The following is a 25,221-nucleotide window of genomic DNA, read 5'->3' as shown; positions in this document are numbered from 1 at the left end:
AAAGGCCTGAGAATCGGGCCTTCCCAGTCCCTGATGCTTGCCCCACTCCAGGGCTCCAGCTCCGTTCCGCTGTGCTCTGCTCTGCTCGGCTCCCTCCAAGGACTTCTCATCTCAACCCCAAGAGGAAGCCCCAAAAGATGCGTGTCTGGGACAGTGGGCGGGGCTCACAGAATGAAGAACCCGAGTGCCTGGGCCCTCCCTCTGGCTGAAGACCTCAGCTGGGTGCGGTGAGGGTGGGTATAAAAGGGTCAGTATAAATTGAAAGGAGCAGAGAAAGAGAAAGCGGGAGAGTGAAGAGAGAGAAGGAAGAAGGTTTAGGCAGTGAGGACGAGAGAGAGAAAGAGAGAGAGAGAGAGAGAGAGAGAGAGAGAGAGAGTTAGTTCTGGTGTTGGAGGGAAGAAGGACGGAGAGAGCCAGAGGGGAGAGCGCGGGAGGGAGGCAGGCGGCGAGGGAGGCGGGAGCCTCGAGAGGGTGGAAGGAGGGAGGAGAAGGGCGGGGCACGGAGGCCCAGGCGAGGGACGACTCCAACTCTGACTTTTTCTGCCGCTCTCGGTAAGTTTCCAGTCCGTTATCCGGACTGGGATTTTTTTTATTTACTTGGGAGTGCAGCTGTTTGGGAACGACACCCCCATGGAAATCCTTGTCATTTCAGAAGTGATCTCTTAGCCCTTGGGGTGGGGATTCAGGAAGGGGTGGGGCCCAGCAAGGTTTGGGGGCTCCCAGCAGAGCCCTCCTCCTGAAAATATCCTGTACTTTTCCCCCACTGCTGCCCACTGTCCCCCGAGAACCCTGAGAGCAGGGCCTTGCATGGGGACACCCCACGTCTGGGCAACCTCCAGGCCCCCTCCCCTTTCTGGACACTGAAGGGTGCTGGGGGACTGGTTCCTTCTTCTCAGGCCTCTCTCCCCCAAAAGCAGATCCTGTCCATTTTCCCAGCAAGGTGCCCAGCAGGCACCAGTCTGGCAGCAGGGTGGGGTGGGGACCTCGTGGGCACAACCAAGGGCTGGGGTTTCCCTGGTACTTGGAGACAGGAGGGTCGGGTGAGTCACCCATGACTCACCCGGAACCCTTCCTCCCCCCTACTCCACGAGAGGGGTGGAGTGAGTCAAGGATGCCTGTCTCTTGGGGCAGCCCACAGCTTCCGATAAACCTGGAGGGGTTTCAACTCGAGTTTTCATATCCTGATTCATGCGCACCGAGGGAAAGTGCTGAGGACATGGTAGGGGGCGGGGGGGTCACATTGCTAGTTCCACTCAGTTCTGGACTCAAGAATCCATCCCTGGCCCTCTCCAGCCCCCCCGGGGAATTCAGGAGTCCAGCCCGGCCTCCTTTTCCCTCAGACCCAGGAGTCTGGAACCACCCCCTTCTCCACGAGGATTTGGGCATTTCACCCTCCCCTGTGCCAACCTCTTGAAACGACCATCTCCTGTCACGTCCCCTTACCCCAGGCTTCCACCGCAGCCATGTCACTCCTCCTGCTGATGGTGTCTGCCCTTCACATCCTCATTCTCATCCTGCTTTTCGTGGCCACTTTGGACAAGGTAAGCCTACTGGGCACCCTAGCTGCAGCTGCAGCAGCTGCGGGGCCTCCCGCTCTCCTGCAGACTCCCGCCACACCCCTCTTCCAAAGGCACTCCACCCCGCCCCTTTTCCCTAAGCTTCTGCCTTGGTTGCCTGCACCCCGCCCTTTCCCCTGACCTCCCCTTTCCTGTTAAATCCATTTTTCCCCAGTTCAGCCCCTTCTCGACACCACACCCCTTTTTTAACGGTTCCCACAGACTTTCTGACCCCTCCCACTTTCCTTTCCTATCCCTGCCCGTGTTTCTCTGCCCATCCAGTCCTGGTGGACCCTCCCCGGAAACGGGTCCTTGAATCTCTGGTATGACTGCACACGGATCAATGACAACGAAACGTGGGCCTGCAGTACTGTCAGCGAGAATGGTGAGGGGAAGCGAGGACTGGTCTGCGAAGGGGAGGGGTAACCCCTAGTCTCTTCCCAGGACCCAGGATTGGGAGCCGGCCAAGGTTTGAGTGGGCGGGGCGGGGCCTCGGCACTGAGTGAGTGAGGCCGATGTTTGAACTCTCTCTGTAGTAGCGGGCAATACGCTCACGTTTTAAAGAGGATGAGCTAGAAGCGCCCCCCCCCGCCCCCCGACGATTCAGAAAGAGTGGAGGCCACACGTTATAGGTCTAACGAGGTGGGGCTGAACCCTTCCAGTGTTCTAAAGGAGGGGGAGTGGCAGATGCATACGAGTTCTAAAGGTGCCCATTTGCATCCACTAAAATGTCTAAGTCAAAGCAGGTGAATGATGAAATGTGCTTCCCCTAAGAGTGAAGCAAGAATTCCTGTTCTCACAGCTTAAAGCCAGCGTTGTACTGGAGGTAGCCAATGCAACAAGGCAAGAAAAAGAAAGAAAAGGCATACAGGTGGAAAAGAAAGATGTAGAAATGTCTCTATTCCCAGTAAACATGTCCCTGTAGTAAATCCTAAAGACTCTGCAAGGCAGCTGCTACGATGGATAAGGGAATACAGTTACAGGAATCAAGGTCGATAATGTGATACTCCTAAGTATGCAAAGCTGTATGGCTCTAAACTGGGGATTGGGGACGGGGAGGGCGGGGGCTTGTGGCAGATGATGGCCAACAAGGTGGACCTGGTCGGCACCTGCTGTGACTTCCACCCCTCTCTCCTCCGTACTGCAGGCTGGCTGAAGGCGGTGCAGGTCCTCATGGTGCTTTCTCTCATCCTCTGTTGTCTGTCCTTCATCCTGTTTATGTTCCAACTCTACACCATGCGGCGAGGAGGACTCTTCTACGCCACTGGCTTCTGCCAGCTTTGCACCAGTGAGCGCTGTTCCCTGGGAACTGGAGGGAAGGAAGGGGACCAAGAGGATGCCGGGGCCCTAAGAATGGACACCCGATAGAAGGAAACAATTCTCGACAGTCCAAGAATCACCCAAGATGCCTTCGTGGCACTTCTCTGCCCCCAGGGACTTACGGGAGTTGTAGTCAGTGACTCAGTGGTGATTTGTGTCTCTGAGTTGTTGGGGGGGGCTGGTACTTGGGGCTTCTAGGAGCCAGAGCTGAGAAAGGTGGTAAATAATTTAAATCCCAGGGACAGGGGTGGGGGAAAGCAGGAATAAGTCACTAATTAATACTCCAGAACTCTGCATCATAAAAGTAGTGATCTTGTCATTATAATGCCAGCCAGCTGCTGTTTCTGAGGACCCTACAATTGTATCAGACACTTCAGGGAGTTTTATGTACTTTTCAATTTTTTGACTTCAGGTGCAAAGGGCTAAGTTAATCATAGTCCTACGTTCGGGGAACATTACCTTCCTAAATTCCCGCAAAGCCCCGCCCTTGTTTTATTAATTCATTCTTTGTGGACTTGGCTGGTAGAAAGACACTCAAAAACCTTCCTTGAAAGGATGGATGAGTAGATATTACCATCCCATTTTATGGATGAGTAAAGGCGACCCAGAGATTAAAGTGCCCAAGACCAGTCTGCAGTAGCCTGGTTGCACAGCTTAGGGGGAGCAAACCACAACTCCCAACATGCAGCAGTGCTACCCACTTGCCCTCAAGAGGCTTTTTTGCCCTATGGGTTACTGGGAAATGCAGTCTTCTTGAAGGTACGGCGTGACACGTGGTTCCCGTCTCTCCACAGGCCTGGCGGTGTTCACTGGAGCGCTGATCTACGCCATTCACGTCAAGGAAATCCTGGCAGAGCACCCGTCTGGGGGCAGCTTCGGTTACTGCTTTGCCCTGGCCTGGGTGGCCTTCCCCCTCGCCCTGGCCAGTGGCCTCATCTACATCCACCTGCGGAAGCGGGAGTGAGCGCTGCAGTTCACCTCGTGGCCCCAGCTGGGTCCAGCCCCTTCGCCTCACTGCGCCTCCAGAAAATAAAACCGCTTAACTGCCAGCTCTGCCTTTGCTTACTTCCTCCCTTCCTTGCTTCTTTCCTTCCTTCTTTCTTTCCTTCCTCCTCCAGCGACCCAGGCTGCTGATGCCTGATCTCTCCTGAACCTGGAACAGCCCCCTGCCTCCAGCAGTTCAGCCTCAGAATGTCCAGCTCCAGGCCCCCAGGTCCTTCTAAGCTCGGGCACAGGAGCCCGGAGTCCTGAGACCATGGGCCCTTCCATCTCGAGTCTCAGGACTCCTCCAGAGTGGAAACTTTTAGGCGCTTCCGGGGAAGAACAAGGAGGCTGGATTTCCAGTCCTCTTTCTTTGTGCAAGGGTCTCTCACTCAGCCAGGGCGGGTGTGTGTGTGTTCTCGATTGTCGGTCCTCTTTTTCTCCTTCACTCAGACCTTCCACTGGGAAGACAGTTTTCCATTTCCCTCCTAGAACATACTCTCTGTCCATCATTGCAACCCAACTCCTCTTTCCCCTCCTCCCCAAATGCTGCCTGCAGCCCATTTGACACTGCAGTGAAAGCTAAACGGCACCCCTCCTCTCCAGGCTTACCCCGCCCCATGGGAGGACACATGTCGGGACAGGGGAGGGTGCATTCTACACTCATCCATCTCCTGGCCGTGTGCCTTTGTGCAGTGGACAGCCTCGCAACTGCACGGGGCCTCCCTGCCTCCTGTGTCTTAAAAAAAGAAAAAGAAAAAGAAAAAAACTAGCCTTTGGGGGAACTAGCACCTCTCCTCAGGAATTAGGTCCTGTCTACAGTCCTCCTCTATGACCCACCGCCAGTCTGTTTCACCAACGACAAGCCCAGTCTCTCTAGGATTACAGCTTTCTCTGCCTGGGAACCCCTCACCCCCACCACAAGCATTCCCCTAAGACCCAGAATCTCCTCTCCAGAATGCTGATCCCTTCCTCTCCAACCCCACACACTACACCACTCATCCAGATTACTGAACATAATTTATTTCTTTGGGAGAGGGGGAAATTGATAGACCAATAAATATTGCACAGGCCACTGGTAGAGAGATCCAGACTGAGGTAGTTTCTGTAGAAAGGGCGAGAGACTGGGGCAGGGAAGGCACTGAGGTTGTTGGGCCTGAATCCAAGTGTGTCTCGGGGTGCAGATGATTCCTCCTGGTCCCCAGTTCCTGATGGCACAAGGCTCCCAACTCCTTCAGCCTGGGCAAGCTGGTCAGCGGTTGACCAGATGGCCTGCCTTATAAATCGCGGCAATTGATGGGCCAGGTGTCTTTCAGGGATTTTGATTGGTTGCTTCTGTGCAGCAACAACTGGCTGCCCAAAGTTGAGAGTGCCCAGAGACAGCCACTGGCAGTTTGGCTCTCATTGGCGGTGTGGGCTGGGGCTCTGCCTCGGTGAACATGATGAGCGATCTGCCCAGAGCAGGCTAAAAAGACAATGATATATAGCCTCGGGAGGGCGCAGCCTCACCACTGCGCCAGGTGGTCGGTAGTGTTGAACAGCTGTGATTGGCTGACACTCCCTCCTCTGCCGAACCAGCGGGGGTGGGACTCGGACAAGGAATAGCAGCAGAACCAAAAAGCTTTGAGGGGCTGCCCAGCAGAAAGGGCAGGGCTAGCAATTGCAGGCTGCCTTGACTGGGGGATTTAGGAATAAAGTGCAACATGCCTGCCCGTCACTGGAAATTGGGGAGCTGCAAAGCACAGTAGTTGTGACTGACAGCAGGTCATGGAGGAGGCGGGGCTTAGTTTCCAACCAGGTGGCTGGGCGGGGTAGGGCAGAGAGAGGTTTCCGTCAGGGATTATCACTTCAGGGCGCCACCTGGGGGGAAGTGATTGTAGCCAGCGAGTCTAGTTTCTGGAAACCCGCAGGTGGGTACATCCCCGTGCTGGGAGTTAGGGCTTGCAGGTGGCCCAGAGCCCGAGTTCCGTTGAAGGTCACCTCACAGCCTGACTGGGTCAGAAGCCAATTCTCCACCTCTGACTGGAGCCACTGGGAGGTCTCTGTAGGGGGAGAGGAAGGTGTTGGAAGGGGGATGAAAGGCGTGGGTTTGGGAGAAGCCCAGGGGTATATTGAGACTAGGATAGTGGGACAAGGCCTGGCAAGCTGGGCTCTGGGACTTTCGTGTGGGGACAAGCCAGAAAAGTGTTTCTTGTTGGAAAGGACCACTTGGAGTTTACACAGGGAAGGGACAAGAGTCTCTTGTAGGGGAAGTGTAGGCTCCTATAGGAAGGAGCAAGCAGCAAGTGGGGCGCAAAGACAGGCCTGCCAAACAGGCCTCTGGTCTAAGTCCCCAGCTGAGGCTGAGGTCAGGAGAGGGAGGTCACCCCAGGAAAAACCCACATCCATCAAGATCATAAGCTGCATTCAGGCGTCCCATCTGCTGAGGGCAGGGGTCACCTTGGAATAGGTCAGGTTCACGGCTGGGAGCAGGGAGTAGGGGGCGGGCAGCAAGGGGATGACGTCTCACTGGGGCAGGGCTACTTGGGGTTGAGGGGAGTCTCAACACTGCGGAGTCTGTTTCAGGTGGGAGGCTGGTAGGAGCCCAGCAAAGAGGGTTTGAGGCGGGGCCACAAGGGGCAGGGCGAGGCCTCAAGGGGCGGGGCCTCCTAGCCCGCAGTGGGTAGGAGGGGGCTAATCCCAGGGTGGGGTCCTACCTTCAGGCGGGCCGCCAGCGCCCCCTGGCCGCCGGGTCAGGAAGCTGTGCGCCAGCAGAGCCTCCTTGGCGTGCTCGTCCTGCGCCCGCAGGGCCAAGGCGCTGAGCAGCTCTGAGTTGTTGGACGTGCTGCGGTAGTAGAGCATGTGCGCCAGCTCCAGCGCCTGCACGCTGCGCCGCTGTCCGAACATCTGCGGGTAGGACGGGGGGCAGCTTGGCCACCCGGGAGGGGCAGGGCCGTGCTCGGGCCCCATACACACCACCCTCGGTCACTCACGCTGGTAGGGCCCTTCCCGCAGACTCTCGGGGCCTCCCCAGACCTCTTCGGTTCATGTCCCCAGGACTGGGGTCCAGCTATTTGTATTTTTAACCCACCTGCTCTTGCACCAGTGACTCCGAGGCCGCCAACGATATCTTGCAGCCGAGGCGCATTAATGGATTTGTTCAAGATTTCTAAGCGATACAAGCTTTAGCCTTGGAACTTTTTGTTACAATTTAAAGTCCTAATCTTTTAGACACGTACTACTTAAGTATTTGCAGATGATATGTCTAGGATTTGCTTCAAAATAATTTGGTAGTAAGAGAGCGGGGGTCTTCAGAAATGCCACAGACTATTGCTAATTGTGGACGCTGGATGCTGGCTACCTAGGAGCTCACCATACCATTCTATTTCTGCACTTTTAAAAGCTTTTCCATAATAAAAAGGTTTAAAATAGTAAACTGTAGAGAGAAGTACTGACAAAAATACATTATATACCATTTTTTGCCATGTATAATGCGCACATTTTTGCCCAAATTTTTGAGGGAAAAATAAGGGTGCGTATTACACATGGGTAGTACTAATTCTGTGTCTATATAAATCATTTTAATTCTTTTATTTATGCTTATGCATTAAAAGTGTAATTCCTTTAAAAATCCTTTTTTTTAAAGATTTCATTTCTTCACTTTTAGAGAGGGGGAGGGGAGGTAGAAAGAGAGGGAGAGACGTATCAATGTGTGGTTGCCTCTCTCGTGCCCCCCACCAGGGGCCCAGCCTGCAACCCAGGCATGTGCCCTGACCAGGAATAGAACCCTCGACCAGGCCAGCACTCAATTCACTGAGCCACACCAGCCAGGGCTAAAATTCTTTTACGATACAAAAAATTATAAAATTCCTTTACAATACAAAAAAACAAGTCTCTAAATATAAATAAATAATTGAATTAAAACAAAAGATTTTTTTCCTGAAAGTTTGGGCCAGAAACGTGGGTGCATATTATACATGGGAGCACATTAAACACGGCAAAATACGGTACTCAAAGGCAGCTTTGAGGGGAGAACGGGGCGGGGCAGGTCTGGGGCCCAGCTGTCTGTTCGCTATACCCATCTGGTCTCCACTCTTGACCTCCACCTCACCTGGACTCCATTCCCCATTCTTGGTGTCCCTAAGAAGGGGAATGAGAGCCCATCCGTGCCCTCTGGGCTCATGCCAAAAACCTGCGCCCAAATTCCTGCATTTATCCACAAAATAAGCTCAAGGCTGCTGGGTCCTGCGCCGGCAGGCCTAGAAGCGAGTCCCCCAACTCTGCCCTCTACCGGCTGTGAACCAGCGGCTACCACCTAAGCCCTCGGTAGCACTGTCTGTGAAATGAGGCAGATGACAGGAAGTGCTCAGGATGTGGGTAAACAATTAATGAAACCCTTGGCACTGAGCCCGGGCCCTAAAAAGCATTTAAACATTAGTTACCACTGCATATTCATCCACATCCAGGCTGGGGGCTGCCTTTTAAATACACGTGTTTCCCGCCCCAGAGTGCCGTTCATCTTACATGGAGACCAAGGCAAATAAAACGCCTGAAGTCAATGCATCCCCGGAAAGCCGCTGACGGGGTTTGCATGGCACCGATGGCTCGGCTCTGTGCAGACTGTGCTCTGGTTTTAAGAGCCCAGCACGGTCGGGGCACGTCCCTGCCCTGGACCGAATCGCCATTCCTACTGCTGAAGGCGAGATGCCGGGATCGCGTGTGCTGGGGACCATCTGCGGTGAAAATGCACGGGGCTCTGTGCCCGTCTCTGCTGGGCTGAGGCATAGAGTTCTCACAGGATGAACAAGCAGGTCCTGCCACTCTACGGCACACGGATGAGATCAGACCGCTCCCTGGAGGTCTGCCTCCTGCCACCAGCGCGTTCCCTTCAACACTCACCACCGCCCACCCTGAGTGCAGGGTCTCCCTCACCTCCCCCCTCCCCCCCTGGGGTCCACATCTGGGGCAACCCCACCAGCTACTCAGCTGTAGGCCTGACCCCGGGCACCGTCCTCACCGCCCCATACACACCAACCTGTCTGTCAGTCCCGGGCCTGGTCCTCCTGTCCTAACACCCTCTGTTGTCCCCTCCTCTCCAATCTGCCCAGTGCATCACTCCAGCCTCCTCCCTGACCTGTCTCCCCAGTCCAATCTGTCCCTGCACAGCCCCAGAGGTGACCGTGCTCAGAGCACCTCGAGGGAGAGCCCCGGCTCCTTGGCCTGGCCCCTGAGGATTTCTCCCACTCGCCTCCCACACCTTCCTTCTGAATGCAGCCCATGGTGAGCAAACCAATTCACCCCGAACATCAACCTGAGCACACTCTGCTCTCAGGCCTCTGGGCCTTGGAACAATCCAAGCCACCTCTGGGCCGTTCCCAGCAAACTCACTGCCTCATCGTCAAGGTTCAGGATGGACATCGCTTCCCACAGATAAGCAGCTATGTCCTTGGGTTTCTGAAGTGCCCATTGCAGTGACCTCCGTTAGGCTGGTGGCAGTCTGCACCACTCCCTCCAGGGCAGGGCCAGCCCTGATGTGTCTCTGGGGTGCCCCCTGCCCCCGAGGCCTGCTCTGTGCGGGGCTGAGGAAACCCACAGTGAACCAGGGTAGGGCAGGCACCCACAGAAGCACCATCCCTGCCAGAGAAGTCTAGGGAAGCTTTCTAGAGCAGGTGAGCAAGGTTGGTCTGCCCAGTAAGGGGGAAAGGACATCTGGGTAGGAGGAACAGCCTATGCAAAGGGAGAGAAAGGAAGGGAAGCAGAAGGAAGAGGCACTATGGATATATTCGGGTGGAGCTGAAGCATAGAATTGTTGGATGGAGCTGGGAACACAGGGTCTCTGATGCTAGGCTGTGGGCATGGGAGCAGGGCCAGCCTGGGGCCATCAGGGTGGCCTGGAGGGGACCAACGCAGAGGCTGGAAGGAGGGTCTGAGCTGGGGCTGGAACAGAGGGGAGGCGACGGCACAAGACTCAGGGAGCAGCAAGGACAGGCTGGGCACTGACGGATTTGAGAGCAGGGCAAGGGCAGCTTCCAGGGGTCCAGCCAGTGAGTGAGATGGAGACCCAGCGGGGGGAGACGCCGCGCTCCGCCTGGCCAAGTGGGCTGCTCCAGGCTGAGCACAGAGCGCCCTGGTCTAGAGTGGCGTGGGGGAACCATGGAAGTGGATGAGCTCTTTGAGGGCAAAGAAAGAGGGGCATGCACCCTGCAGCAAAAGCGGCCCCCTGAGGGGTCTAATCTGAGCACCTGTCCCGGGGTGGGAACTCCAGAGAAGGGGGCTTGGGGAAGATGGAGGCGGAGCTCAGTGGGGACGAGGTACACCTGGAAAGGTTTGGGCATGCCCAGGTGGCAGGCGGGACAGGGCCTTGGGGGGACCAGGAGAAGAGCCTGCAGTGGAGATAGCCATCTAGGAGTGCCATGCCGGAGGGGACAAGCGCGCACAGACAGAGGGCGGCTGGACAAGGCTGGGGAGGGCCCACATTTACGGCTTGGAGGCTCAGCTGGGGGCGTGGGAAAACATTTAACGGATGCACTAAATTAACTTGTGAACTGGGTTTTAAGCTGGACCCTTCGGAGCCTGAGGGTCAGGCATCTCTCGTGCTTACAACCTTTCCACGGGTCCCACCGCCCTGAAGATAAAGCCCAGGGCCCTACCTAGGCATGCGAGGCCCATGCCACCTCTCCGGGGCCTCACGTCGCCCTGCAGGCCAGACCCCAGCCCTGCAAGTTCCCCCAAGCCGTGCCCCCCAAGCCATGCTCGCCCACCCCTCCTCCACCAGGCTCAGTCCTCCTGCTCAAAGCTTTCCTCAATCCTGCCTGATCCCTGCTCTTAGGGATTGTTCCCTGTGCCCTTCCCCAGCCCTTCCCCCTCTCCGCCAGCAGTGCCTGGCTGTTATCTGCGGAATTTATTACCAGTCTTCCTAACAGCCCGTTGGGATGGCTGAGAACAGCTTGCAAACCAATGAAGCAGCGAGTGAACGATGGAGTACAACAGACGCCCCACATCAGTCCACACTCCCAGGGCCAGCGCCAGCCCTGGGGGGAATCAGTGCCAAGCAGCCCCTGGGGGCTGGCTCGGCATCAAGACAGGGCACGCGGCTTGGCCAGCAGAGCACAAGCTGGGTGTCAGCCCCCAGCAGCCCCTGGCTGTGAATCCTTAGGTGGTGAACAACATTTACAGTTGCAGGAGGCCGCCCCGCACTCCCATGGGGTAGAATCAAGAAGGAAGCCTATTAAAAATAGTTTCCTGGGCCCCAGTCCCAAAGTTTCCAATTCAGCCGATTGGGGCTGGAGCCCGGGACAATGCATTCATAAAACAGCTCCCCTGGCCCTGGCTGGGTGGCTCAATGGGTTAGAGCGTCATCCTGATACACCAAGGTTGCAGGTTCAATCCCTGGTCAGGGCTCATAAAAGAATCAACCAATGAATAGAACAAAATAAGTGAAATGACGATGACAACAACAACACAACAGCTTCCCCGGTGACAGTGACACCTGGCCAGGATGGGGAAGGCCACACTCAGAGGGCACAACAGCCCGGGTGGGAGTAGTAATAATACTAATGGCAACGGCTGTCACATAGAACCTTCTGCACTGTCCGGCTCTGCTCCATGCGCCATATGTGGTGATTAATTTAATGCCCACAACAACCCTACGAGTCAGGTCCCATGGGAATCCCCACTTTGCAGATGCTGGAGCTGAGGCACAGAGAGGTTAAGCATCTTATTCGAGGTCACACAGCTAGAAGACGGTGGAGCTCGGTTCAAACCCAGGCTCTGGCTCTAAAACACACACACCCCACCCGCCACTGAGCGCCCCTCCAAGCAGGTGCTCAGAGAGTAGCTGTGAACAGAAAGGCGCTGCTCCCGCTGCTTTTCCTAGATTCGCTTCTTTAATCCTTGCAACCCACCTGTGAGGTGAGTCTCACCACTATCCCCCTTTTCCAGATGAGGAAACGGAAGCACAGAGAGATCAAGAAACCTGCCCCAGGTTGTGCTGAGCAAGTAAGGTAGGGCGGGAAGGAAGGAAGGAAGGAAAGGAAATGAAGGAAGGGAAGGAAGGAAGATAATGGAAGGAGGGAGGGAGGGAAGGAAAGGAAACAAGGGAAGGAACGAAGCAGGAACCCAGGAGGCGTGGGGCGGCCCACTTACCTTGGAGGCCCGCAGGCCCATGAAGGCAGCGAAGAACAGCAGCAGCAGGGACGTGCCCACCTTGAGGTCTGTGAGCACCACCATGCCCACATTGACGAACACTGCCACGCCCGAGACCACGAGCGTGAGATTGAGCAGGGCTCGCTGCAGGGTGGGCGTGCGCACCTTCAGCTCAGGCAGCAGCTGCTCCAGGCCCTCCAAGGGTGTGTCCTTGAAGCTCTTCAGCACCAGGTGCCCCCGCTTCGTTCGAGCTGCTAGTACCACCCGCTTGAAGTATCTCCTGAGGAATGGAGACCGAGAGCCGGTGTGGTCGGGACGGCCCAGGGAGCCCCCTCCAGCCCCAGGACACTCTCTGGCTCTGCAGCCACATGGGCATTTCAAAGGCTGCTCGACAATGGTGGGAGGAAAGGCAGACATAAGCTAAGTGCCCAGCATTCGGGGATCAGTTATAGAACACAATCCCCTGTTATTGGACACGTGGGGTGCTGCTGATTTTCTGTACTTGATCAAAGCGGAGCTGAATGAAATTCTTTTGTTTAGTTAATTTTCAGACTCCAATTCTACGTATATTTCCGAGTGTCTGCTAGGCGCCAGGGAGCGCTGTGATGTTCTAGAGGGACAATGAATCAATCACTGCCTTTGTGGAGCTTAGAGTGCCGCGTGAGAGACGGATCATTAAACACACGCTCTGCAAGAATAAATATCTCCTTGGAAGAGTGTCCTGGAAGTGGAATTACCGGTTTAAGGGCTATAAGGGGTTCTTTGTCTTTGGCTTTTGTTTTGGTTTGGTTTTTTTGGATTCGTGACCATATTTGATAAACTGATTTCCAGAAAGACTGGGTGACTGACAGGCCCACTGGCTGCCTGTGAGAAGTTCTCTTGGCCCTACTCTGCATTTGAATCTCCTCTGTTAAAAATATGATGTTTGGCCCTGGCTGGTGTGGCTCAGTGGATTGAGTGCTGGCCTGCAAACTGAAAGGTTGCTAGTTCGATTCCCAGTCAGGGCACATGCCTGGGTTGTGGGCCAGGTCCCCAGTTGGGGGAGCGTGAGAAGCAACTGATCAATGTATCCCTCACACATTGATGTTTTCCTCCCTCTCTTCCCCTCTCTCTGAAAGTAAATAAATAAAATCTTATTAAAAAAAAAAAAAAAAAGATGTTTGCCCTGGCTGGTGTGGCTCAGGAGGCTGGGTGTCATCCCACAAACCGAAAGGTCACTGGTTCAATTCCCAGTCAGGGCACATGCCTGTATTGTGGGTTTGGTCTCCGGTCGGTGCATGAGCAAGAAGCAACCAATTCGTATTTCTCTCTCACATCAATGTTCCTCTCCCTCTCTTTCTCTCTCTCTAAAATAAAAAAAATATTCTAAAAAGTTATGTTCATCATAATCCTGGCTGCGCTACTTTTTCAGAATGTGGCCTTTCCCCTCTGAGCCCAGTTTCCTTCGTTTGGAAAATGGGATAAGTGTCCCTTCCCTCTCTCTTCCCCTGGGAATTGTAGTTCCTACTTTCCCTTGGGAAGAAAAAGCAGCAGTTGAATGATTCATCCCTCCCCTCTTTCTCGACGTCCCACTGAGGCCCCAGACACACAGATCCAGGCACTGACCTATCAGTCCCCTCTTGACTCTAACCTTGCTCCCTCTTGCTGCAGCTGGGGAACAAGGGCCACCTCACCTCACTGCGGGGGATGACTTGAGGAAGAAGCGACGCTTGGAGCCCACGCTGGACTTTCGAGGCATCTGTCCAACTCTCTGGCCCAGGGCCCAGAACTGCATGTAGATGTACTGATCCAAATTTATTGTCACCTGCCAAGGGGGACAAAGGAAGCAGAGGCAGCCGAGCATGGGCTGGAGTGTGAGGGCAAGATCCTGAAATACGATGTCCTCCCCCGACAGCGATGTCACCACCTCTCCCAGGCTCGTTAGTGCCCACGTCTGGGCAGGGCACCCACGTACGGTGTGGCCCAGGTGGTACTCCACACATGGGTGGCCCAAGTCACACGCAGGTCAGTGCTGCCCCTTCCCCTGACCCTGAGATGCCACTGACTTTCAGCCACTCCATTATTTTATAAAGCAACTAAAGGAGAAAATGTATTGGCAATTAAACTGTATCACACCACTGCTTGTAAGTCACATCCCAAGTTCAGAGACGATAAAATATGTCCCTCTGAAAAGTCACAAAAATGTGGAACTTTGGGAGAGTTTAGTAGTTTTATTATAATTTCTTTGACTTGAAAAATGAGCATTTTGTATTATTTATTATGACAATTTTCTGGCAGATGGCAATGAAGTCTTTAGTTCTAAGAAGATCCGTATCTTATTATAGTTTTCCAAAAGATGGCAGTGAAGTGACCTAAGAAAGAGGTGTCTCTTTCTGATTCACCAAAGGCGCTAATGGGCTAGCATCCTGCGTCGAAGACGACAACGCCCAGTGGCCTCTGCCTCCCAAAGGCCCCAGCTGTGCCCCCAGGTCTCCTGGGAGTGTTGGTTCTCTGGAAGACAGGTACCTGGACCTCATCCTGAGGGTGGTGGACGACCAGCGCATAGGCCAGGGCGTCCTCGGAGAGCGGGGAGAAGTTGGCCTGGGCCAGCAGGGGCTCCAGTGCCAGAAGCACCTCCTGCTCATTGGACAGACGCTGGGGGTCTGTTAGTGAAGGCTGGTCAAGGGTCTCCCTATCGGGGTTGATGGGGTCATACAAGGCCTGAGGAGAGAGTCAGAGAGAAGAAAAACAGGTGAGGTCACAGCATGAGGGGGTCGTGGGTACATTTCAGGGTGTTCCTGGCCCCACCCTTTAAATGATGGGGTACCCCAGGGCTTGACTCTGGCCCCTCTCTCCTTGTTTATCACCAAGCTCGCTCTAAGTGGCCTTGCCATTCCCATGCCCTTAAATACTTTCTCTCTTTTTTAGAAAGGTATTATTTATTTACTTTTAGAGAGGGAAGGAAGGGAGAGAAACATTGATGTGCAAGAGAAACATGGATCGGTTGCCTCTCACGTGCCCCCCAATTGGGTCCCTGGCCTGCAGCCCAGGCATGTGCCCTGACCGGGAATCGAATCACCGACCTTCGGGTTTGCGGGATGATGCCCAACCCACTGAGCCACACCAGCCAGGGCTCAACGACCTCTCTTGCAGATAACTACCAGCTCATACCTCCAGTCCAGACCTTTCCTCCAAGTCCCGGACCTAATTCCCGATTCCAGGGCATGAGCATTCATTCTCCTGTTCTCCACAGGAACAGAAGTGAAGGTGGACACAGACTGTCCAGAGAGACTACATTTCCCAGCCTCCCTTGAGGCTACGTGTGGCCAGGAAACTAAAGTTTCATCCACAGAATGTGAGCAGAAGCGATGGATGTAGCTTCCCCCTCACTTCTTGCCCCCCAGACCTCCCACTCTTTCCTCGTTCTGCCAGTGTAGAACGCTGTTCTACCCGTGACCCAGTTTTGACCACACAATGATGAAGACAGTGCCCTAAGGGAGGGCAGAGCAACAAGATGGAAGGAACCTGGGTCCCAGCATAATCTCATGTGGGACAGGGCAGCCTATGCACCCTGGCCCATTTGCCACAGGGCTGTTAAGTGGGAGAAAAAGAATCCTCCATCTCCTTTAAATCATCTGATTATGCGGTCCGCTTGTTTCAGCAGCTAAGCCTCTACTCGACCTCATACAAACTCTCTACTTGACATTTATTTTTTTAATGAGGTATTTTGTATTTTGTAAATCCTCACCCAAAGATATGTTTTATTGATTTTTTTTAGAGACAAATAACAATATAAGAGCGAAACATCAATCAGTTGCCTCCCATACATGCCTCAACTGGAGATCAAACCCACAAACTTTTGGTGTACAGGGACAACACTCCAACTGAGCCACCCAGCCAGGGCTTGAAATTTCTTTTTGGATATCACAGTCAACCTCAAATCCAGCAAGCCAAGCTCATAGATCACACGCCCACCCCCAACTTTCCAACAAAACCACCATTCTGCACTTCCTGTCTCTAACTGGTTCCCCTCCGCCATCCCTGGCTTCAACCCTGAGTGCCAGACTCTTAGGTTCAATGACCTCTTTGACCTCTCCACTTGGATGCCTAATGGCACCTTGCCTCTAATGTGGCCCAAGGGAAAGGCTTCATTCCCTGCCCAGCCCCCTGCCCCGTGTTCTCCTCTCAGGAAATGGCGCCGTCAGCCACTCCAAGGCTCTGATCAGAAACCTCATCCTGACCAGTGTGGCTCAGTGGACTGAGTGCCTGCCTGAGTGCCAGCCACAAGGTCGCCAGTTCAATTCCCAGTCCGGGCACATGCCTGGGTTGTGGGCCAGGTCCCCAGTTGGGGGTGTTCAAGAGGCAACAGACCAATGTTTCTCTCACACAGACATGTTTATCCCCTCTCCTTCTACCTCCTTTCCCCTCTCTCTCTAAAAATAAATACATAAAATCATTCTTTTTTAAAAAAGAAAGAAACCTGGGAGGCATCTGGATTCCTTTAACCTATTAATCACTATTGACTCCCTCTTCCCTTCTGTTTCTCTGCTACCTTCCCACCATGCCTGCCAAGCCACCTCCGCCCCATGCCTGCACAGCCACACCGGGCTTCTGCTCTGCCTGCTTCTGCTCGCATCACATCGGGACCGTTCTCCACCAGGCCGTCACAAAGTGCTTGTTTAGATTATAAACAGAGCACGCACCCTACCTCTCCAACAGCTTCCCACTGCATTTGGAATAAATTCCAGACTCCTTCCAGGATCTTCACGGTCCCTATAGAGCTAGCCTCGGCCTTGCCCACCTCAGGTTATCCACCCACCCACCCACCCCCAAAATATTGTTGAAAGCATGAGTAAGCTTGCAATAGCCTGGCCTATTTTGTTGAGGAGAGATTGAGTTTCAGGATGACTTATGACTGAAGCTCAGACCAAAGAGTGAACCTCAGAGGGAAATCACCCCTCCATAAAACAAGTCCCTAAACCCTGAGAGTCTCTTAAAGAACAACCAGGTTAGGCCAGGTTGTGACTCTGAATTAGTACAAGGGAAGAGGAGAGGGTACTCCGAGTGGGAAGAACAGCCTGGGCATGGGTTTGGGGGGGGGTTGGGCAGGGCCTCAGAAACAACTGAGCCAGGAGCCGGGAGACACAGGGACAGTCAGGCCCCAGCTAATCCTTCTGAATTAACTAACTCCCAGGGCTGGGGACACGCTGACCGAGCACAGGACCTGGAGCCAAAGCAAAGGCCTGTCACAGCAGGTCCCCCAGGCCATGTGGGCACTCATTTCATGACCCTGAGCAATTCCATTGCCAGGACCAGCTGCAAGTTTGTGAGTGAGGGGATCTCACGGCTGGAGGAAAGAGAAATCTGCATTCATCAAACCTCCGCTGCAAGCCAGATTCCTTCCCGGGCATTGCACACCCACCAGGGCTTCGAGCCAGAAACCCGGGTGCTGCAGGTGACGCTGGCTGCTCCCTCCCCTCATGCAATACCCGCCCCGTGTTCCACCTCCGTGCCGAGGGCCACTTCGCCCAGCCCTCTCCTCCCGGGCCACACCACCATGGCCTCCTCCAGCCTGGCCAAGTCCAACAGCTGCTCAGTGGTCTCCCCAAATCCGCTCAGCCCCCCACCCTTGCTAATCTGTTCCCTACATGGCAGCTGGGGAGAGCTCAGGGAAGAGTAACAATAATAGTAATAAATGAGAGAGGCGCACACTTACGCAGCACTAACTCCGTGTCAGGCACTGTCTGAAGCACATTGCACACATTCTCACAAGGTGAGAACGGGACTTTTGTTAGCCTCATTGACAGAGGTGGAAACTGAGGCACAGAGAGGTTAAGTGACTGCCTGAGTTCCCTGAGCCGGGAAGTGGTACATCAGGAATCACGCATCCAACTATGTCAACCCGCAGCCAAAACCCTTCCGAGGCTCCTACCATCCTCAGGAAGGACCACGCTCTGCACTCCAGCCTGCAAGTGCTCCCAGCACCTGACAGCGCCACTCCCTCGGTCCCTTTACACCAGCCACAGGGACTTTGCACAACCCTGTCACTCCCTGGGAGCCTCCCTGCACTGCCCAGGCTGAGCAGGGCCATCCGTGCGGCCAGGCAGAGTGGACACTGCACCCAGGTGCCAGAGCAAAGAGGCACCATTGATGCTGGAGACCTGTCCATTCATTACCCATGGATGGAGATAAAGGGTACAGAGCAGCACCACCCAAGGAACTCCCTACAGTGATGGGAACACCCAGGTTGGCCCCGCCCACCAGGTTGCCTCGGGTCACAGGTGGCTACTGACGGCTTGCAACTCAGTGAATGTGACTGAGGCACAGAATTTTAAAATCTTACTTCATTTCAATGGTCCCAAATGTACCAGCCACATGCGGATAGGGACTATGCTAGGAGACAGCCCCCGGCAAGGGAAAGGGGCGCCTCTGTCTAATCGGCACACGGTCCCTGGCACGGAAACCACATTCAGCTCTGTTAGCCGCTCGCAGGGAGCGTGACCTTCGAGTGGACGGTCTGAACCTCTCCATTCACTGGGAAAGAGCATCTGAGTCACGACAGTCCCCACCAGCTGACTTTAGCTCCCTGAGGGCAGGCGGCAGGCTCCAGCTGGCTCCTCAGTGAAGCCCGGTGCCTGGCCCCGGGCCTCGCACAAACACCTGCTGAAAGAATGAAAAATGTCCGGGGGTCCGTGTGGCCATTGTTGCCATTCTCTGTCCTCAAGCATTCCCTCGGGGACCTCAAATACCATCCGTCTCCCGAGGACTCCCAGATTCGTCTCCAGTCCGGATGTCCTTCCTGAGCTCCAGACTCACGCAGCCAAGAGCCTACTCAACACTCCCGCACGGGTGGCCAGCTGGCCCCTGGGTGCTTCCACACGGGCACCCAGTGGGCATCCTCTCAAACCCGCTGTGTCCCGTACCTGCTCCTCCCACTATCCTCCCCAGCTCAGAAGAGGCCAAGTCCACCCTTCTAGGTGCTCAGGCCCAAAGTCTGGGATCACCCTGGACACCTCTTTCTCATACATTCGACCATCCGCAAGCCCTGACGGCACCACGTTCAAACCGATCCAGAATCCAGTGACTTCTCAACCCCTGTCTGAGCCACCCTTACCCCCAGAATGTTGTGGTGCCCGAGGCAGGCGGGTCTCCCTGCTCGCATCCTCCGCCCCACCCTCCTGTTCCCCACACGGTCACCAGAGGGTGCCTGCTGTAATCTAAGTCCACTCATGTCCCTCTGCTCAGGGCTGGCCCTTGGCTTCTGCCTCACCCAAAGTCTTCACCACGTCCCACAAGGCCCTGCAGGATCTGGCCCCATGGCCGACTGTGCCCCCAACTCCAGCCCTGTCCCCCTCACTCACTCAACTCTAGCCCCAACAACTTCCTTGCTGTTCTTCCTACAGTCCTGCCACAGGGCCTTTGCACTTACTGTTCCTGCAGCTCTCCACATGGCTCACTCTCACCTCCGCCAGGTCTCTGCTCAAACGCCAACCCCTCAGCGAGGCCTTCCCTGACTACCCTACCTAAAACTGCAAAATGCCTCTACTTTCTTTTTCTCGTTAATTAGTTACCAGGTTTAGGCAAAAAATAAATACAATACGATATAATAAAATAGAGGACACCAAGTTAAATGGGATTTGCAGATCCATGTAAAAAATTTACAGTTTAAGTGTGTCCCATGCGATATTTGAGGACTGTACTGCATGTGTGGGGGACATAATTACACTTAAAAAATTATTCACAGCTTATCTGAAATTCAAATTTAACTGGGTAGAGAGGGTTAAATGGTGCCCTCTAAAAATTCACGTTCTCTCAGAGCCTCAGAATATGATCTCATTCAGGTATAATTAAAGAAAGGCTTGACATGTGACCATGCAGGATAAGGCGGGCCCTGAATCCAGCGAGAGGGTCCTGGTAAGAGGGGGGAAAGGACAGAGAGAGGCTCAGAGGAGACAGTGATGTGAGGATGGAGACGGGGTGATGTGTCCACAAGCCAAGGAATGCCAAGGATTGCCAGCGGCCACCAGAAGCTAAGAGACAGGCCTGGGATGATCAGCCCCTGACAGCCGCCACAAGAAACTAACTCTGCCCCCAGCTTCTGGACTCCTGGACTCTGAGAGAAGACATTTCTGTTGCTTTAAGCCACCTAGTTCATGGTAGTTTGTGAGGGCAACATGAATAACCAAGGCATCCTGTACTTTACCTGGCAACGCTCTCCTTAGACCTTGGCATCTCTTAACATATTTTCCTCCTTTACCTTGTTGAGGCTCTGTCTCCCTCACTAGAACATGACCGAATGAGGCAGACACGCCCAGCTGTCGGGCTCACTGCTGTGTCCCAGGGCCTGGAACCGTTTGGGGGTCACAGTTAGTACTCAATAAATACCTACCAAGCAAATACAGTGAATGAATGAATAAGGGAAAGGAGGAGGGGAGAGAGGTCACCTGCCAAGGTCACCTGCATGACTAAGGGAACAAGGCTAGCTTTTGAACAGGGCAATTCCTTGTTGGCATAGACTACCCAGTGTGGCCCAAGGCCCTGGGTGAATCAAGACACTCTTATCAGGCAGGGCACCCCAAAGACTTAGAGGTTCCCTCCCAGAAGCCTCTCACTGGCCAGTTTTTTGTCTGAAATGTGCAGGGTTTGGACAAGCCAGGTCTGCTGAGTTAACCCTTCCCTGCACACTGCCGCATCCTCCTACGGGTCCCTTCTTTGATTTCAATAGCCACAACGGACAATGGCCCCTCCTTGCTGAGTGCTCACACTGTGTTGGGCTCATTGACTCCTTCCTGCGACATGTGGGGCAGAGCTTGGAGGCAGGTGGACAGGGGAACCAATCCTGCCTCTGCTGCTTGTGACCTGTGCAATCTTGGGCCCTTCCCGGACCCCGTCAGGCCTTGGTTTCTGCCTGCGCAAATGGGGCTGATGGCAGCTGACCTGTGCAGGGGCTGGGGACTGAGTAACTAGGGCAGCCACACAGGTGGCCAGCCAGGCCTACGTGAGCGGCCTCCAATAAAAGCCCCGAGCAAAGCTTGGGTGAGCCTCCCCTGCTGGTGATACTCCACATGTGCTGTCACATATCATTGGTGGTTCGTGTGACAATACTGGGAGAGGACAAGTGGCAGCTCTCGCCTGGTCTGTCCTGAACCCTGCCCCATCGCCTTTTTCCTTTGCTAATTTTTTCACTACCCTTTCGCTACAATAAACTATGACTGTGAACGTAACAGCTTTTTTCAGCTCTGGGAGTCCCTCTAGAAAATCAATGAATTGGAGAGTGGTCTTGGGGACCCTCAACACAAGCAGGACCCAGGCAGGAGAAGGAGGAGGATGCTAAGAATTTAGCTTCCTGCCCTGGCTGGTGTGGCTCAGTGGGTTGAGTGCCGGCCTGCAAACCAAAGGGTTGTTGGTTCAATTCCCAGTTAGGGCACATGCCTGGGCTGTGGGCCAGGTCCCCCGTGGGGGTGGTGTGAGAGGCAACCACACATTGATGCTTCTCTACCTCTCTTCCATCTCTCTAAAAATAAATAAATAAAATCTTTGAAAAAAAGACCCCAGAATTTCTCTCCCAACACCACTCTCTCCTGGGGTTCCACTTCTCTCTCCGGCTGCTCTTTGTCCAGCCTCCTCCCAGTTCCAGTTCCCCTTCCTGGTCTCAAGGCTGGCACATTCTGGGGTTCAGCTCACTCCCCTCATGGTACCATTTAGTATGATCTAGATCCTGCCAGGGTTGCTGCCCAGCCCAGACCCCTCCCTTGACCTCCAGACTCCACATTCAAGTCCACATCTCTCTACCTGGCTATCTGATAGGCAGCTCAAATTCCTAAATCCAAAGCTGAGCTCTCAATCTTTCCTGCAGATCTACCTCCCCCCCCACCCCCCCCACCCCCCGGCCCCGACCTCCGCATCCCAGGAAATGGCAGCTCTGTCCCTGTGGGGGAGCGGGCCGGAGCCGCAGGAGGCACCATGGGCTCCCCTTTCTCTGGTCACCCTGCCCACACAGCTGAATGCTGACGCCTTCCAGCCATTACCAGCGTCTGACCACTTTCCACCACTCCTGCTGCTATTACTGTTGTCGGGGCTGCTATTACCTCTCGCCTGGACGAACATAATAGACTCTTTACTAGATCTCTCTGCCTCTGACAGTCTGTTCCCTACACAGCAGCCAGAAGGAGCCGGTAAACACCTACATCAGCTCCCGTCCCTCCTCTGCTCAGAGCCCTCCTGGGGCTCCCAGGTCACGTAGACTAAAAGCAAAGTCCTCACCACAGCCCACAAGGCCAGGCACAATTCCCCCCACTCCCTCTCTGCTCTCATTTTCCGCCCTCTCTCCCTCACTCACTCCCCTACAGCTGCAGGGGTTTCTCTGTTGTTTCTGTTTCTCCAACACTCCAGACCCTCTCTCACCTCAGGGCCTTTGCACTTGCTTTTCCTTCTGCCTAGAATGTCCTCCTGCAGACATTTTCCCTCTGGCATACTCCCTCCACCTCTCTCTCTTTTTTCTTAATCCTCACCCCAGGATATGTTTATTGATTTTAGAGAGAGAAGGGAGAGAGATAAAAACACTGTACCCCAACCAGGATCATACTGGAAAACCAGGTATGTGCCCCGACTGGGAATCGAACTCGCAACCTTCTGGTGCCCCAGATAAAGCTCCAACCAACTGCGCCACCTGGCCAGGGAAGCACACTCCCTCTCTTCACTCAGGTCTTAGCTTACCTGTCACCTCCTCACCCAGAGAACCTTACCTGACCACCCTGTCTAAAACAGGCCCCCATCTAATCCCCGATTCATCTGCTTCAATCTCTGCTTCATTGTTCTTTGTAGCATTTATCACTTCTGGGTATCATATATCTCGTTAATTTAGAGTCTCCCCAACTGGAATGCTGGCTCCCAGAGGATATGACTTCTTCTGTCCTATTCACTATAGCATCCCCAAGGGCTTAAAACTGGGCCAGGTTCCATGTAGGCACTCAGGGAACTTTCGCTAAACGCATGGACGAGCAAACAAGCCGTACAGAGCAGGAGGGTCCCGTCCTCACCTGCAGCCGGGTCAGGATGTGGTGGTAGTGGAACAAGGTGCAGAAGTCCACATGGGCTGAGAACTCCTCCAGAGCTGCCTTCTCCACAGGACTGGAGTGGAATTCCTGTCACCTCAGGAAGCAAAACTGCTCTTTAGGCCTCCTTCCCCTTCCTTTCAGGGGAGGAATTCTTTCTGGGGAAGCCCATACAGACAGTCAGAGCTCTGGGCTTTTCAAAATTTTGTTTTGTTTGGGGGAGGATGTCAATGTTACTGACCAAGCAGCTGAGGTAACCCGGTATAGTGAAAAACGGGTTACTGAAAGAGCTGGGAGTTCAAGTCCTCACTCTGACACTGACTCGGCAGCATTCACACAGTGCTCACTGGGCCGTCATCCTCCAGAGACGCAGAGGCCAGTTGAATCATAACCCCCATTTTTCAGAGGGGGAAAATGAGGTTCAGGGAAGCCACCGGCTGAGGGCCACAATGTCTAGATAGAGAGAAACTGAGACTCCAGTGTAGGCCTGCCTGCCTGCAGTACACGCATATATAACAAATTATTTATGCCTTCACTTTCCTTCCCCTCTTTGGTGCCCTCATTTATAAAATGGGGGTGATGGTGGTATCTCTCTTATTGGGTTGTTCTGACGACTCAACTAACACGTGGAAAATGCTTAGCACAGTGCCATATAGTAAGAGCTCAAACAATGTGATAATAATTATGGTTATAGCTTCGTAGGTATAACAATCATTAGTAGGTAGTAGTAAGAGTAATGATGAGGATGATTATTATACCTGTTTTACAGAGGGAAAAACCGTGCCGCAGAAAGTGCTTGTTAAAGCTCCCAGAACAAGGTAGAGTCTGGAATCGCTGCTAGGTTTGCATCTGAGAGGTCTTCCTATTGACAGGCCAACTCACTTCCCGCCCACATGGGGCTGCAAGGGGGACGGGAACTACAACTCCCAGGAGGGTCCAGGACAGCCCTCTATAGCATGCAGGGCCCTGCCGCCGCAATGCCTGCCGGGAGTCGTAGGCCCTAGGCTCTTGGACCCCGGACGGGCGGTACCTGTATCAGGAGGCGGAGCAGCTGCTCCCTGGAGAATGGGATGAACCGCTCCCGGTACTGCTGCGCCCAGTCGCGTGGCTCCGTGGGGTTCCACATCTTGCGGTACTCCCCCATCTTGGCCGCCAGCGAGGACAGGGCCCGGGAGGGCCCGAGGAGCGCGGGCAAAAGGGGCCATCCTCGGACCCGGGATCCCCAGACCCCCCGGGCCACGTGCAGCATGGCCAGCCTCTGTCCCCGGAGCCTAAACAAGGGGTATGGGTAGGGGTCAAAGGACATCTGGAGGGAAAGCACCTCCAGATGTCTCCACCTCCCTTCAGGAGCTCTCCCTGACCGAGGCGGCGCGCAGAGCCCATCCGCCCGCCTCGGGCCCCTCCCAACACTGCTCCGTTGACCTAGGTCCTAGGGAAGGGTCAGGGGTCTCACGTCCTGGGGCGTTTTGAGGGCCCAGAAACACTGAAGTGGTATAACTGGTTTCTGCGGGATCTAGGCCATGAGGTGAATATTAGGAGCATAAGACAAGCTCGGACAGGCTACATAGAGGGTGCAGGGCCGCCCTCCCCTGGCCATGCAATCCCCCTCCCTACCCTCACCTTAGACAACGCTGGACTGTCATTGAGACTCCTGCGCATGTGCAGGAGGGTGTCCTGGGCCCCCGAGGTTCAGCTTCAGCCTACAGTAGGACGCATGCGCAAAACCTGGGTCTCCGCTGTCCGTTTCTCTCTTCTAATACCGTCTCAACTGCGCACGCGCACCTTGTCTGGCTCACTACAGGCCTTGCTTGGGGGCGCAGCGCATGCGCAGCAGGAGTGTCTCCTTGGCCGCGTGCTTCAAAGAGAAGGGGAGGGAGCGGGCGCGAGACTCGCGAGAGGGCTGGGGCTGGGTAGGGCTCCCGCGTGCGACCTGCCAACGGCGGCCGGCCCAACGTCCGCTGTGGCCACGCCCACGCTCGTGTCTGCTACGGAGTAGGCGGGAAAAGAGAGGGGGCGGAACTTGGGCACAGCCAATCAGCTGTGGAGGAGCAAAAAGGCGGGAAAGCGCGGAAGCAAAAGAAGTCTGAGGTGGCACCTGGGACCAGGATGGGGAGGGTGGGCGGAAGGAACAGCGGGCCCCCAGGTGACGCAGGCTTGGCCTCAGAGTAGGCACCCCTTGGTCAGGAAGCTTCCCCTCAGCTCTCACC

At 54.6% G+C, this 25,221-nt stretch overlaps 2 protein-coding genes across 4 annotated transcripts; one reads left to right on the top strand and one right to left on the bottom strand.

Annotated features, from left to right (window-relative positions):
• The first annotated feature begins 229 nt into the window (after positions 1 to 229).
• EMP3 (epithelial membrane protein 3 (MAM blood group)) lies at positions 230 to 3,940 on the top strand. 2 transcript variants are annotated; one of them, XM_053915425.2, is made up of 5 exons: positions 230 to 552; positions 1,341 to 1,541; positions 1,839 to 1,941; positions 2,704 to 2,844; positions 3,671 to 3,940. In XM_053915425.2, exons 2-5 carry the CDS (start codon positions 1,464 to 1,466, stop codon positions 3,838 to 3,840), a joined length of 492 nt encoding a protein of 163 aa, XP_053771400.1. In that variant the 5' UTR covers positions 230 to 552; positions 1,341 to 1,463; the 3' UTR covers positions 3,841 to 3,940. The 2 variants fall into 2 exon arrangements, with proteins under 2 accessions (XP_053771400.1, XP_024422198.1); XM_024566430.4 differs by having other exon boundaries at positions 234 to 552; positions 1,449 to 1,541; positions 3,671 to 3,939.
• A 924-nt stretch (positions 3,941 to 4,864) lies between these two features.
• On the bottom strand, positions 4,865 to 24,782 carry TMEM143 (transmembrane protein 143). 2 transcript variants are annotated; one of them, XM_024566442.3, is made up of 8 exons: positions 24,635 to 24,782; positions 24,045 to 24,285; positions 23,000 to 23,104; positions 14,487 to 14,681; positions 13,655 to 13,785; positions 11,982 to 12,261; positions 6,554 to 6,743; positions 4,865 to 5,899 (listed from the first exon to the last, which is right to left on the bottom strand). In XM_024566442.3, exons 1-8 carry the CDS (start codon positions 24,655 to 24,657, stop codon positions 5,706 to 5,708), a joined length of 1,359 nt encoding a protein of 452 aa, XP_024422210.1. In that variant the 5' UTR covers positions 24,658 to 24,782; the 3' UTR covers positions 4,865 to 5,705. The 2 variants fall into 2 exon arrangements, with proteins under 2 accessions (XP_024422210.1, XP_045056334.1); XM_045200399.2 differs by lacking the exon at positions 23,000 to 23,104.
• Positions 24,783 to 25,221: the final 439 nt, after the last annotated feature.

The sequence above is a fragment of the Desmodus rotundus genome, chromosome 12 (genome assembly GCF_022682495.2).
Source record: "Desmodus rotundus isolate HL8 chromosome 12, HLdesRot8A.1, whole genome shotgun sequence".
In the NCBI taxonomy this organism is placed as follows: Eukaryota; Metazoa; Chordata; class Mammalia; order Chiroptera; family Phyllostomidae; genus Desmodus; species Desmodus rotundus.
This window is presented reverse-complemented; position numbering and strand designations above follow the sequence as displayed.

What these genes read in the sequence shown, in the direction of transcription:
- EMP3 (XM_053915425.2), top strand. Translation starts at nt 1,464, where the DNA reads ATGTCACTCCTCCTGCTGATGGTGTCTGCCCTTCACATCCTCATTCTC. An exon ending in TCGTGGCCACTTTGGACAAG is followed by an intron (nt 1,542 to 1,838) that starts GTAAGCCTACTG and finishes CTGCCCATCCAG; the next exon opens with TCCTGGTGGACCCTCCCCGG. An exon ending in CTTCTGCCAGCTTTGCACCA is followed by an intron (nt 2,845 to 3,670) that starts GTGAGCGCTGTT and finishes GTCTCTCCACAG; the next exon opens with GCCTGGCGGTGTTCACTGGA.
- TMEM143 (XM_024566442.3), bottom strand. Translation starts at nt 24,657, where the DNA reads ATGACAGTCCAGCGTTGTCTAAG. An exon ending in ACCCTCAGGATGAGGTCCAG is followed by an intron (nt 13,786 to 14,486) that starts GTACCTGTCTTC and finishes CCCCCTTGGCAG; the next exon opens with GTGACAATAAATTTGGATCA. An exon ending in CGCTGGCGGCCCGCCTGAAG is followed by an intron (nt 5,900 to 6,553) that starts GTAGGACCCCAC and finishes CTCCCCCTACAG; the next exon opens with AGACCTCCCAGTGGCTCCAG.